This window comes from Styela clava, chromosome 7 (genome assembly GCF_964204865.1).
Source record: "Styela clava chromosome 7, kaStyClav1.hap1.2, whole genome shotgun sequence".
NCBI classification, from domain to species: domain Eukaryota; kingdom Metazoa; phylum Chordata; class Ascidiacea; order Stolidobranchia; family Styelidae; genus Styela; species Styela clava.
Window position 1 is genome coordinate 20052776 of NC_135256.1, and position 15324 is coordinate 20068099.

The following is a 15324-nucleotide window of genomic DNA, read 5'->3' on the forward strand; positions in this document are numbered from 1 at the left end:
CTGGACCTGAAAACCCAATATACTGTATAAAAAAAAGCTTTATCGCGGTTGTAAACTTGGCTAGTGAATTCTCGGGATGAGCTTATTAGATGTTCAAATTATTGTTGGTGCGGGTTGATATCGATATGTACTTCAAAATTGACGACAATACAGTAATTCATATTTCAAACATACGGTTAGAGTGGCCTGATTTCCAATCCAAGAGAGGATCGGATTTCGAGTACAGAAGTAAGTCAATCTAAATCTGACCAAATAACGTTTAAATGCACAATAACTCCATACAAAAACTTACACGAATTTTGCATATCAAACGTGTTACATATTGTAGAATTTTTTTTTTTTGCATACCAACATGTCCCTGTAAATGCAACATACATAACAAACTAAAATTACCAGGATTAAATTTTTCTAGTTGCAAGAACGAGCGAAAATGTTCGAATAATACTCAAACAAGATAATTTATGCAACGAAATGTCAAACATAATACTAAAATCTCGCCGTATGTACATTTTCCCGGCGATCGCAAGACGGTCTTATTACATCCTAAGAAAGGATGTGTCAATCATAATCAAAAGTTACCCCAAATAACCAACGCGAGACCAATCTTATTACGGTATTAAGAGCGTGAAAACAACACACGTCAGCCAGATAAACTTGTTGCGCGCAATAGGATATATTCAAAATAGCTTACAAGACAAAATCTTTTTCTGACGTACGCCGAATATAGTGATATAACATAGGGTAATATACGAAACAAAAATGACCATAAATACAAAGATCGAATTAGTTACACTTACATTAAAATAAACCACACATATGGCAGCAACGGGCTCATTTCAACACAAATATAATAGCTGTATGTGTATAATGTGCAAATGGTTTTCAGTAGCAATCGATGTCTCACCGCAAATGGTAACGATAACATTATTAAATCGATACTATCTGTTATTGCCAATTGAATTTTTAAATGTATCGTGTCAGGTTTTTGAATATCTTTATATTTTACATACATAAGCCATGGTAGATATATACATGTCCAAATCACCATCGAGGCAGAACCCTCGAAGTAGTCTAGATTTACACCCGCCTTGAGGTGGAAATATGCATGTATGTAAACAAGTCTTTTTGTAACCAAAAATCATGATCTCCTATTTTGAAAACGACGTTAAATGTACTCATTTGCGAGGTTATTTCTTTTCATAGTTGTAGTTACGGTATATTTACAACCTGCGGTAGACTTTACTGTCAGATACAGGATATGAATGTATTAGTTGTTGCAACATAACACTAAGTTAAGTGCGTACTTATTTCATCATGGTTCAGTGGATTAAATATGAAACTTTGAAACGTTATCTGTTAAATATGGTAACGCCCTTATTCAGTCAGCACCATTACATTTCGGCAAATCAGATTTTTGGTTGGGGTAGCATAATAATTTAGCAATTTTTGGGGTACATATTTAGCCCCTGACTGTTGTGGATATCCTATTTTATTTTGCTCACTAGATAGGTTAATTTGTAGCCGTATTGTGGCACTTGATACTGCTGGCTTTCCAGGAGCAAATTGACGTAATTTGTGGCCGCACTGTTCCTGCTTAGTTTCATAATCTTTCTGAGAGACTTGCCTGCTGTTAACGCCTTATCGGCGGGAATATTATACATACATTTCAAGTTAATCTTCCACGCGATAACATCTGACGTGCAAGGCACTTGTTCGATAATCCCCACGTTTTCAAATCGTCTGCGGTTCGTCGTTGACCTCATTTGGGCTCTTTCTGTCGCCATAAACCTGCATGAAACCCAATTCCGCTAAATAGCCGATATTTATTTTTACCATACTGTCGCTAAAAACCGTTGTGATAACCGGACTCTTTCCGGACTACATGTAAGGCCTGCGAAACTAACAAATGCTTTTGGAAATGGCGCGTTCTATTGTCTTATCATATCAATTGTAAACAGAACGAAGAAGATAACAAAGCTAGTAACGGTATCGCACAGCGAGCGCATTATTAGAGGGATAAAATTACATGCGCCCTCAGTACGATTAAATCGCTGCATGACCTGAGGTTTACCAAGCATAGCATGTCAGTCGTAGGACTAAACGCGCACATGAAAAGTCCAGTTTTAAATCCTACCTTTACTGTTGCACGCTTTTCATGTGAACTAGTAACCTGAGCGCTGACCGCGACCTCAAGAAGCGTCCGATAAATAAATAAACATTTTCATTTAAATTGCTATTAAGAGTCGATGATGCGGCATTCATCGAGCAATGATTGAAGGTGGTGATGATATAATGTAAATCTAATCGATCAACAGATATATATCAATTTGTATGCAATTAGGATACGCCACCACAAAAATTTACAGAGAGAATATCACATGGCAAAACAACCATACAACCGTAAATATATACTACTACCGAGAATATATTTAATTGATTTTCCTGTCGGAATGCAATGAGTTTCGGCAAATTTTTGAAAGAGAAATATGGCTTATGCCCAAACGTCCTGATGTGAATACACAACACTAAACTCATGATTATAATGCAGAAAGTGTTCATATTAATACTGTGTAAACATTTTTTTTTCAGACAATCAATCAATTTTATTTTGGTCACTCTGAAAAAAACAAAACAACAACAAACGGACAAACAAAATGCAGTGGACCTGGAGGACGGGCATAAATTAATGAAAAAGGTAAAAACATACAAGTACGTGCCCGTCCACCAAAAACAGTCAAAGGAACGTAATAAACACACGATGTAAAATCGGGCAAAACCTTTTAAATCAATTTTGTATGTGAGAAAGTTGCATGCATAGGCTTGCTACAACAGACTTGTAAAATTAGAACCATCTGCACTCTGCAGACAATATGCTGGCATTGTTTAGCTACTAACGCCAGTCAAATTAATGCAACAATCTATTAAGTATATAATGTTCGTCAGAATAAAAACGTAATGAAGAACATGGCGCATTCGTTTACAGTTTGGATTCAAATTTGTTTCGGACCTCCTGAAGTATGTGCACCAAGATGGCGCAAAACCTGAACTCAGGTTGTGTACCAGGTTAGGGTTCAGGTTATGCAACATCTTGGTGCGCATACATCAGGAGCATCTTTGTTTCTCCTATTCAGCAGTCAGCTATATAATATAGGGAATAGGAAACAGCTATATATGGAATATATTTAATTGCCTTTTTTGTTGATATCCAATGAGTTTCGGCAGATTTCTGAAAAAAGAAGCACGGTTTATGCTCAATTGTCCTGATGTGAATATACAACACTAAACTCATGTTTATATTGCAGAAAATGTTTATATTAAGACTTGTTCCAGACAAGATGCTGGCATCTTTTATCTACTTACGTCTGTCAAATTAATGCAAAAATCCATTAAGTACATAATGTTCGATTATATAAACAGCGTAATGAGGAACATGACGCATTCGTTTACAATTTGGATTCAAATTTGTTCCTCTCATTCAGCTATATAGGGAATAGCTACATATTGGTCACAGAAGTGTTTATCATTCTAAAATGTCATTGATCATATCTGGTTTGTTGGAGGTCAATGAATATTGCAACCACCATACTTGAACACAGATATTCTCGATTTTGTGTTTAATGCGGGAAAAGGAAAATCAATGGGACAAATTAATCACCCATTGTGCCATATCACGGATAAACGCCTGCAGACCAGACAACGTTTAAATGCGCGAATAATATATAGTTGGATTGTATATATAAATTGCAACACAAGATTAATTAGAGCTATATAAAATTACAGGCTATGCCAAAGATATGCGACAGATAAAATTACTGATCGATCAGATATTATCTTCCTGATGATAAAGTACTGAAATATGTTAAACGCTTTTTGATAATAGAATGTGAAATCGTAGTGTACCTTACTTTCACTAAACTTGTCCTGTATTATTCACTATCCATACGAAATTGAAAAAAAATACGCCAGCCATATAACTACTAGTTCCATCCAATGTACTATTCAATTTCTATGTTCTTCATTGATAAAATAATTGAAGAAATAGACAACTATCTATCTACAATCGATACAAATACAAACAACATTGTACAATTTATTTTTATTATAACATTTTCGTAAAACGAAGTGAAATCTAGTCCAAAACAAGAAATAATAAACAATATATACCTGTTATATACACAGAAGAAACGAACTAACAGGGGATTAGGGTTGCTTGAAGAACATCGGTAAATACAGTGAGTGAACGGGGGTCAAGTCGAGTGTTCCAAAATCTATCACAGGGATATGCCCGGCCAAGCATATGCTAAAACGCATTGTACTTCACATATGCTTGGCCGGGCAATGCCCAATAATAAGTTAACATATATGACTTGTGAAATCAGTTCATAAATAAAAAATGTTTTTCTAAAACACCAAGCTCTGTGGTGCAGTGATACTTCGTTCAACTTCAGCACAATATTTCTCTGGTACTCCAGCTTTTCGTAGTTCATTCAATTTCTTCTTTTTGACCTGTATATGTTTTAATAACTTAATTAAATTGAAAATAACTATGCAAAACCTATGGTACTCAAGAAATGAGTAGCATGATGCCTGGAGACTGAGCTTATTAGCAAATATAATATAACAAGAACTCTGACCAATATCAATGTAGACAAACATGTATAGGAGAATTTAGACTGAAATTGTTGTTATGTTGAGGTGATTATCATATGATTTGGTTATTCGTTTTGTCCATCTTCATATGGGCTTAAATATGACAGTTGGCACGTCATGCCAAGTATTAGAAATACGATTGCCATCGCACCTCTGATTACCCTGCATGAGTTTGCAGGTCGAATTCAGTGCATGCAAAAGGTTCGCTGGACTTCGTAGGACGATTTAAGTACCCACTGGTCAGTTACAGGTTTTTCAAACATTAAGTATATGCATCTGAATCAAATAAGTGGCCCAATATGGACTGGTCACCATATTATTATTAATCCGTCTCATCACCCTTTCTCTTCCCTGACATAAAAATAAAAATCTTATCCCATGATATACAACACATGCTAAAAAAAAAAAAATTTGAAAGGTGAACTAGTAACATATGATATTTTACCATATCGAGTCTTGCTCTCCTTTGTCTAGCTTCTTCTTCCATCTTGATGCCTTCCTCAAAGAAACTCTTACGATCCTGAATGCGAGCTTGTTCTTTCTCCCGAATTTGTTTCCTTACTTCATCAGCATGATTCAATCTGGCATCTCTCTTGATTTCTTCTTCATCTTTCTCTATTTCGAGCTGACGTTGTTGCTCTCTATTGATGGCGTCAAATTAAATCAATAACATATCAAATTTGCATAACTGCCAGCTATAGATGTTTAGTAGGATTCTTGTAAAATAGACTGATTCATGTTCTATAAATGATACAATGTGAAGTGATATCCATTACCAAAACCTGACGAAAACACATTGGTTGTTATATATATCAATTTTGATGATAAATCATGCTTGCTGTGAAAGTTTACATAATTGTTGTGTGAATGAAAGATTGAAGTGAGTATCAGAATAGCAGCTATCTTGTTAGTTCAATGTTTTCAGATGCAAAGATGTGGTAGGTAAAGGAGGCTGTGTGCGATTACATGTTCTGCAATTTTCTCTCACATAAACCATATGATAAGGGATGGTGCATCATGATAAGCGTTAGGAATACGCTTGCAATTCGTGAGTTTGAGTCCTATTTAGGGGAATCTTATTATGTGCGATAGGATTGTTTAACTCCTCGTCATCAAAAGTTGGTTCACGACCGCTGGTCGGCTATGACTTACTCCACTACCAAATCCATACATTTGAAAAAAATGACTGGTTAACTATTCCATACCCAATGTGGACTGGTAATCGGCCATCTTATCGGCTTTCATCTCCCCCTGAATAAAATGAGAATCCTATCCTATCCGAATCAAAATAACCATCAGTTAGATTGAAGTTGATAAAGGAAAGCAGTTTCGAATCGTTCATTTCTGATAAATAAATTTAAATTACCTCAAAACTCTTTCGAACTCCATTCTTTCTCTCTGGGCTTGCACAGCCATGAAATGTTCCTTACTTTGAATTTGTTCAGTTCTGGCAACCTTCATAACTGCTTCCATCTTGGATTTCTTCATAGCTTCTTCTTGTTCTTTCTTCCTCCATTCACGTTCAGCTTGTTCCTAAATCCAGAGAAATGGGAATTTCAAATAATGAAGGCAAACTCATACTTTCAATTTCATGTTACATTCCATTTTTCCAACTTTACAGTTGTGAAATTCTTATGATATGATCAAATTTAATTCAATAGTCGTTTCTAACAACAATTTTGGGCGCTCCCGTAGTATGTGCACCAAGATGGCGGACACTGGAATGCAGCATCTGTACCACATTAGGGTTAGGCCAAAATTTTATTCCAATTTTCCTTATTTTAGTTCTATTACAAGTTTGGGGACTAGCCAAATGACTCCCGTTGTACCTGGAATTTTAGCCTAACCCTAACCTGGTACACATACTACGTTCCCGTGTCCGCCATCTTGGTTCACATACTACGGGAGTACCCAATTTTGATCTTCAGCATTCATTTTAACTAAGGAGATGTCGAAACGAGATAGAAGAGACCAAGGTATGTCTAATGATTAAGCCATTTTATTTCCTTTCCTCTCCCCCAGGATTGAGGTGATATCTTCTCCAGCGCACTTGATTTTGAACTTCATTAGTTAGTTGACCACCATGTCCATGTCTATATGTTTGAGTATTGCCCTCTTTTTTTAATAATATCACAATATTATACATCGTTTTATACTATTGTTTGTGTCATTGTTTTTATAAAAACTTTTGTATAATTTTTTTTTAAATTATTGCTAAATTTAATTTTTGAAAACCTTTTTTTATATTTTACCTGATTTCTCTTTGCTCGTAGAGCATCCTGTTCAGCTTGATGATCTCTAGCTCTCTCCTGCAAAGCACGTAGGCGAGCAGTTTCTTTTTCCTTCTCCTTTCGAATACGTTCTTGCTCGGCTTCATATTCAGCTTCTCTTTCCTGCAAAACGAAATATTATGTAATTAATAATATAAATGAACTAAAATTCAGGTCTATGTTCATTCATGTAGATATTTTGTTATGCAAGCAGTAAATGAGCCAAATGTGATACTATGAGCAGGAGGATACAGAAACAAATGCTAGGAATAGTGGTGTTCTAGAATCAGTAATCAGTAGTTTATTTTATCACCACATCGAAAATACACTTTTTACATACAAGATCAGGAAAAAAGATGAAAAGTTGCATTCCGCGGTAAAAGGAGTCGCGATAAACCAGAAGTGGTTATCGAGCAGCGACACCCGTGAAATAAAATAGTCTAGCATTAAATTATACAAAAGTAAAAGTAGAAATGAAAAAATCATTGAATCATGACAAGAGTAAAAATACTAACACAAATAGCATATGAATATATTTGCGAGACCGGATATTTCCGGTATCACTAGAAGAAAACGACTCCGAGCGCCAACATCATCATTTCAAAAAATTAATTTTGTATCAAATGCCCTGTACCTACCGGTGTATCTCGTCAAAATCATGATAATATACACAGCAGATTACATTCAAATAATATTTTTGTATGGACTATTCATATGTGTATCAGTGAAGTTTATTTTCGCCTAATGGTACATATATCAAAAAAATGAACTGATAAATTGAAACTCTTACAAGACAATTAGAATTCATGGCAGGCAAGACTGAATATTACGCGGCTTTACGCCCTGACTTAAGATTGTATTGAAAATTTTGCATAATAAAAAATTAAACCATCTGAAAATAGAAAATCATTGAATTTTTGTTTCAGTAGATATTGAGTAAGACTAACAGGTTTATCTTGGTTACTTACTGCTTTCTGTTTCATGTACTCAATAACTTTCTGTTCAGCAAGATGTTCTTGTTCCGTCCTAATTTCTTTCTGCCTTTGATGTTCTTGATTAATAATATCAATCTCTTGCTGCATTTTAACCTGTTCTTCTCGTTTTCTATCAAGATCTCTGTGTACAAGAAACAAAACATGGCTCAATTTCAATTCAACATTTTGCACATCATGCAATGTGCTATGACAATGAGTAAATTTATTTTGAACTCTGCCACGGCATAAAAATTGCAATACACAAGACAAAACATCGCTGATTATCATGTCCAGGTTCGCAGCTTTAAATCTGATGATGCATAAATATATGTGAGAAGAATGTTGCATATTCCGTTTTTGAAGAGTGACTCACAAAATCGCTAGGTATTCATGGCTTCTCCACCATCCATTGATAGCATATAAAAGAATTATATTGCTAATTATTCCCTAGTTACAAATGAGATGGTAACCATACAATATTGACATAAAAATAATGTAATATTGTGATGTATCATCATCATTGCACTTTTTGAAGAGATCAAATCTAAAATAGTTCAGTAACATATTCTATGTGTTTCACAAAAACAATATGCATACAGACTATATTATCTCAAAATCAATGCACTGTGATAAAATAACTGTAAAATAATAGTAATGCAACCCCTTACTTAAGATCTTCCATTTGCAATTTTTCAAGATATTTTAACATTTGGAAAGATTCCTGATCTTTCTTTTCTTGTTCTAACAATCTATCTTGTGCATTTTGTTCAATCTGTTTCATGATCTGGACTGCTCCACTAAAAATAATATGTTCAATAAAATATTAACTTTATGTATTTAACTTTATTACTGCATTGAACAATTGGGTTTTATGAAAGATCTGAAATATATAATTGAATGCAAAATTGGTGCTGGCTCAATTTTGCTACGAGTTCGAATTCTATGTAGGGGATAATCAAGTGCAAGAACAAGATTAGCAGTCATAGGTGGGTTCATGTAAGCGCTGGTAGATTACAGCTTCCATCACCATTCTACCATCAAGTAGATGCATCTGAAATAAATGACTGGTTAACTCATCCCATAACGATATCAGCCCTTAACCAGACGAGAGGCCACTGTTCGCAATATAATTCAGCTGACTTATTTACGTTTCTCTCACTTCAAATAAATGTTAAAATCTTATCCTAGTTATGCTAAAAACTTCTTACGCATATCGTTGTTGTTTTCTGAGTTCGTTTATTTTTTCTTGAGTTTTGATTCCATTTATTCTATCAATTTCCATCATTGTATCCAGCCTGATCTCTTCATCACCAAGTTCTTGTTTAATTTGTGATTTTTCGAGAATCTGTGCATCTCGGATGGCGTGACATTTTGCATTCAATATCAGCTGTTTTATTTTAAATCATAGTGTAATTATGATGTCAGACAACAGAAAAGTAGATTATGGACACATTGCCGGAACAAACATGCTACTACCCAGGGTGTAAAAAATTGAGTAGTTTGAGACTAAGTACCTGACCATGACAAAAAAAAAACAGAATCCAAGTCATTTGTAACATATTCTAGAAAGAATTCAGCGTTCTCCATTACTGAAACCTTTGAGTACAATCATACACAATCAGAAGTTCAGATTTTTGAGTGGTAAATAAATTTCATCCATTTGTGTGAGGGTAATTAAGAAATTTATGGTTCTGTTTTTTGAATTATCCTATATCTACATATACAATGCCACAACTTAAGTGGTTGTCTCGTACATCCGGATGGCATTGATAAGAAATTGCCATTCATAAGCAAATTAGAAACACGATAAATATGATATAAATATCGCTGTAAACAAAGCCAAATCAATGCTATACATGGTACTAAGCAGAAATTTAAAACCAAAAGTTTACATAACTTGAAATTCCAATTAACTTCGGATTCCTTATAAAACAATCATTGTACAAACCTCATTTAAATGTTTGACTTCATCTTCCTGCTCCAGTCTTTGTGCATTTGCTTTTTCCAATAAATATTCAGCCTTTTCTTTTGCCTCTTCTTCTAAATCATTTAGTTTTTCATTCTGCTTTCTCATCATTTCACGTTGTTTCATTTCTTCTTTTCGTTGCTGGGAAGCTTCCTGTTAGAAAAATTTTATTGAAGTTTCAGTGAAAATCAGTGCAAAGTCTTAGCTAAGCCATGTCACCTAAAAAACACCTAAAATTTTAGTCTTCCAAAAATTTAACTTTCTACATCCTCCTTTCCCACAACTCTCATAGATGCAAAAGCGATTGTGCGAAAAACAATAGTGAAAATTTACAACAAGAACATTTTTTTTGGTGGAGTGCAACCAAATAATCGGCGATCCAGATTCAGAAGTGTGTGTACCAATATGAAGGTAACAAATTTTGTTCGCCTATTTTACATCAAGTTGTGTGAAAGGGGCTGAACCTATGGGCAGGGGGTATATTCACTTGGCTAACACAGACAGTCCCCGAACTTGTAATAGAACTAAAATAAGGTAAGTCAGAATAAAGTTATGGCCTAACCCTAACATGGTACACACACTACGGGAGTACCAAATAATCAGCTAGAAATCTAAGGATGATTGCTTCAAATCACAACTAAGACAAGAAACACAATTCCATTCCAATTTACCATTGCTTCTTCCTTTTCTCTCTTTGTCATTTCATAATGAGCCTGGATTTCTTCTTTAGTCCTGACACGAGCAGCTCGTCTCACTCTTTCATAATTACTTGGTTTCAAAACAATTGTTAATCCAGATGGATCAGAACTTGGTACACTAAAAATAGCAAATAAAGATATAAATATGTACAAATAAGTAAATGGGAAAACAATAAATATTGAATTCATATTGCCATATTGGGAACAGAAATTCATTCAATAAATCGTAAGATTTTTTAAGAAGGATACTTTTAAAAAACGAGCTTGCGAATTTGGTATAAAAGTTAAATACTACCTTTACAAAAATCCACAGTTAATTAAGAACCCAGACCAGACATACATTCATATACTTGCAATAATTAACGACAGCAATTTAGTTTTACTGAAAGTTGATAAGAGTGTGAAACAAGGATATTTAATTGAAGAAACCCTTGGCCTTTGAACATAGGCATATTGCACAAAGGTAACTTTTGTATAACAATGAATGAATAAATGACTTTTATTTAGGACATTATGACTTACACAACATTTCTAATTAAATCTTTGGTTATGACTTGAACTATTTCTGGCTTTCTGGTTCTTGATCGCAGACCATTGTTTCGAAGTCCATTCCTGGCATGCGGTGATGTTTCAAATAATTGAGTCTGTTCTTTTGTCTGATGAGGTTTTGGCTAAATTTAATGTAGATTAGTAAAGCAAAGGCCTTCAACACTTTAGGAGCCAAAGCAGTATTTAAAAAAATCATATGTGACACAAATAATTTGACAGGCTCTAAAAACCAAACATACTTCTTCAATTAAGTAATGATTATTCTGCTTGTCTGATATAAGATAACTCATAACCAAATAATTATTAATTTAACCTAACGTTATCCATATGTTAACACTTTTATTATTCAAGTCAATTATATATATGATCACTTTTATATGTAATGTAATAGCCTAATGAGAGTAACATGAACAAAAACATTAAGCTAAGTAAATTAAGCTGGGTCCAATTGGTCCTAATAAACAACTTAGATAAGTTAATATCTGATAATGTTGTAATGAGTGAATATAGTAATATTGTAACGTTAATAGTTGAGCGGAATAGTCCCTTTCATTGGGGATAACTGACATAGGCTAGTATACCTTGCTGGGGCTGCCAAATAGAGATTCGTCAACACTAGATTGTTTAGATTTAGTTCGATATCTTTTTGAATACCTCGATCCTGTGCTTCCGTTGGACGATGCCACCGATACAACACGACTGGCAGGCTAGAAATCAAAGAACCAATATTAAAATGTTAATAAAAATGCTAAATACAATCTTATTATAACAACTGACCATTTTGAAATTGATAAAAATCAATCGATTGATATACTTTCAGCCGCAAAACAGGATACAATCAAACCCGTCAAAGAGAAGCTCACAATAAAAAATGAAGCAATGACGACTTTGTGTCGCTTAGCAACATAAAATTTGTTTTGCTCTCTACTGGCCCTAGTGATAGTGTGTATTAAACGAGGTGATTCGCTCATTCTCGCGGTTTTGCATGTTATTTGTCAGTAGTTTTAGTAGTGTTTCCCAAAATTGGTTATCAATTAAAATAATTTAACTATCATTGTGTTCTCCGATGAGTTTTAGTTTGGTTGTAATATCCAAATATTAGTCCCGAAAAATTTACGATAAACTAGGTTAAAATTAGTTATCAGTACTTGTAAGCGACACGTGGTTAAATGTTTTAATAAAAAAGATAGTTTTGAACATGTAAACCAGTTTGTGGGCGCAAACTCCCCAAAACACTGTCAGAAAACGTATTCAATTTTTTACTATAGTAAAGTATGAGAGATTTTTCGGGGATCGGGGAAATGTCCATAGTTTTCTTTTCTTAAAAATTATCGGCTTTCCTATGCTTTGGAATAAAAAATGATAACTTATCCCTAATTATATTAAAAAAAAAAGAAGTCAAATAATAAGTTAGATATCTGCGGTTTTAAAGGTAAAAAACAAGAGAGCGATGCTCAAATATATATATGGGCGCGAAAGCCCAAAAAAAAAAATACCGTGCTTCCCCGAAAAAAGGACAGTGTCTTATTCCAATTTTTTTCGAAAAATAAAACTAGGGCTTATTTTCAGGGGATGTCTTTTCTTTTCATTTATCAAAAAAAAAATTACAAAGTAGAGGATTACGAGATTTTAAAATATAAAAGATATGAAAACCGATATCCATTCACCTAAAAAAGCACGTTTTCCTTTCTCACACGTTTTAGATCAGTGCTCTCCAACCTTTTTGTTATTGCGGAACCCCTGATATAATTTTTCGTTTTTATGGAACCCCAATTAACAAAATTGAATAAAGAACACGAAATACTCGTAACACGAAATATTTGTAATTCAAATATTTCTATTTCAACAAAGAAACAGAAAATAGGTAACAAGCGTAAAATTCAATGACTAGGTTGTGCTTGAATTTCCTTTGCAATCTTCTTGAATCGTGGCTCCACGGCGCTCAATGCAATTCTCATACTCATGTCTACACTCTTAAAACAATTTCTTTTTTCTGTTTTTAATAGTTGTTAAAGCAGAAAATGCTGATTCACACAAATAGGTATTGGGAAATTGACAAGGAAGTTTTGATGCTTCTTTTGCAATTGCTGTAATCTCCTTGTTGAGAGAAATCTAAAAATATGCCTTTCCATGTTTTTTGAAGGTATTAAAAAGTCGGGTTTCACACTATTTTTACTATATTCCAACAAAAGCTGAACAACATGTAACTACGGTGCGACAATGGCGTTCTTTTCTTGTTATTTACATAACAATGACTAAAGTGACGCAACAACCGAAAATATTTCAGTTTTGTCTATTTATTGCACTGTGACTAAACCTCCTATTTAACGAACTGGCCTACTTGTAGTTTGAATAAGACACGGCGGTCTAAGAATATTTTCAATGACGCATCAACATGCTGAAGCAAGAAATGATTTCCCCTGAAAAGAAAACAAAAAACGCGGAACCCCTAAGGGCCTAAGGAACCCTATAAATTCACGGAACCCCACTGCATGCATGTATTGCGGAACCCTAGGGTTCCGCGGAACCCCTGTTGAAGAGCACTGTTTTAGATTGATAAATTTGCGCTATTGACTGGGTCTTACTTTAAGGGGAGGGCTTGTATTAAAATCATTCTTGAAATTCAAGCAAGGTCTTATTTTCAATGTATGGCCTATTTTTCGGGGAAACACGGTAGTACGCGTATATAACATCAGTCCTTTACGGTACTGGTACAGTAGCTTTCCCATTTTTAACTGACTTCACAATCACAACGAATGCGAACGCGAAACCGCCACAAAGTGCTCAAATTTTAATAAAAAATAGGAATCCCACAGACCCCACAGATTTCTTAACTGGATAGTAATAGCCTTCTAACGACCACAACAATCCTTCACCACTAAAAATTTCAGAGCAATTGGTCCAGTAGTTAAAGAGAAAGGTGTTTTTCTTTACAACAACAGGAAGAAAAATACCAAGAACATAATGACGAAACGATCCATGGGTCCACTTCATTTTTAAAAATAAAGAATCACGATACGCAATGTCTTGACTTTGCATGAACTCCACTAACGTTGTTGTCAAAGTTCTGGGAGAATATGGCATGAAATTGTTTAATTTGCTTTTTAATGATTACTCGCTGAACTACAGGATATTCGTTGATTAATATTTTACTTTGACCTCACTATTGATGTCGGAGTGACCTAATTTTTATTTCTCTCAATTGGGAACAAACTCAATAATTGGTATATATTTATATTTTTTTATTATCATCATATTATATTATATTCACAGGTGTCCGACTTGTCACACGTGTCCCCTTTTTCCCACTTGTCCAAACCGCCCCAGGGTGAAAATTGGCGTTTAGGTGAACTATATCTGATTAAACTATTCTTATTACTATTTATAAAAAAATATACCTGAATTGAATTTTTATTTAATTTGAATGGGATACATGCATTAGAAATGTACCGACAGATACCGCTTTTTCAAAAAGTCGATATTGCCTATATTCCGATAATACCTAATTTTCTCTTGATTGTAGAATCGAAGCTAACCGTTTAAACTTTAAAGGGTGCTCCTGAAGTATGCGCATAACCTGAACCCTAACCTAGTACACAACCTGAGTTCAGGTTGTGCGCCATCTTGGTGCGCATACTTCATGAAGTCCATTTAAAGTACTTGAATCAATTACACCGTAAATTGCTTCGCAACCTAATACGTACGCAGAGTTGCGCCTCAACACCTTTATTTTCAACAAATTACGGTAGTTTCTGCAGACGTTCTGTTGCGCACAGGCGCTAGGAATCTCGGTGGTTGATCTGCGTAATCTAGAAAAGTGTGGTTGTAGGTAAGTATATTTGGGACAAATGGCGCAAGCGGGGTACTGCGAAAAGTGGCACAATTGGGACACTACATTTTTAAGACACCCCTTTATGCACATACTATCGCTTTTCTTGTCATAGTTGATATATGCTCGCCGCAACGTTGCAGAAATATACGCGTTAATGTGCAGCAAGACCCTCGAAATCAAACTAAGGTAGAAATTGCAAAATTCTCCGGCGGAGAATAATTCCTTGTAGTCTACTATTTGTTTACTTGTTTTAAGAGTTAATGAGTATGAAACACCACTTTATAGCCCAGTTGACAGAAACGTATCAACAAATCGATTTTATTTCTAAACTTTAACTCACATCCTTTGCCACTCTATTCAAAATAGAAACCCATACTCGTACCGC

General features: G+C 34.6%; 1 protein-coding gene across 1 annotated transcript; it reads right to left on the minus strand.

The window, feature by feature from the left end:
• Nucleotides 1-4089: 4089 nt before the first annotated feature.
• Nucleotides 4090-12009, minus strand: LOC120328893 (cilia- and flagella-associated protein 45-like). The gene is made up of 12 exons (XM_039395457.2): nucleotides 11885-12009; nucleotides 11689-11814; nucleotides 11081-11229; nucleotides 10532-10676; nucleotides 9843-10013; nucleotides 9103-9281; nucleotides 8563-8691; nucleotides 7889-8036; nucleotides 6903-7043; nucleotides 6017-6183; nucleotides 5096-5291; nucleotides 4090-4506 (listed from the first exon to the last, which is right to left on the minus strand). The coding sequence occupies exons 1-12, from the start codon at nucleotides 11885-11887 to the stop codon at nucleotides 4402-4404; spliced, it is 1659 nt and encodes a 552-aa protein (XP_039251391.1). The 5' UTR covers nucleotides 11888-12009; the 3' UTR covers nucleotides 4090-4401.
• Nucleotides 12010-15324: the final 3315 nt, after the last annotated feature.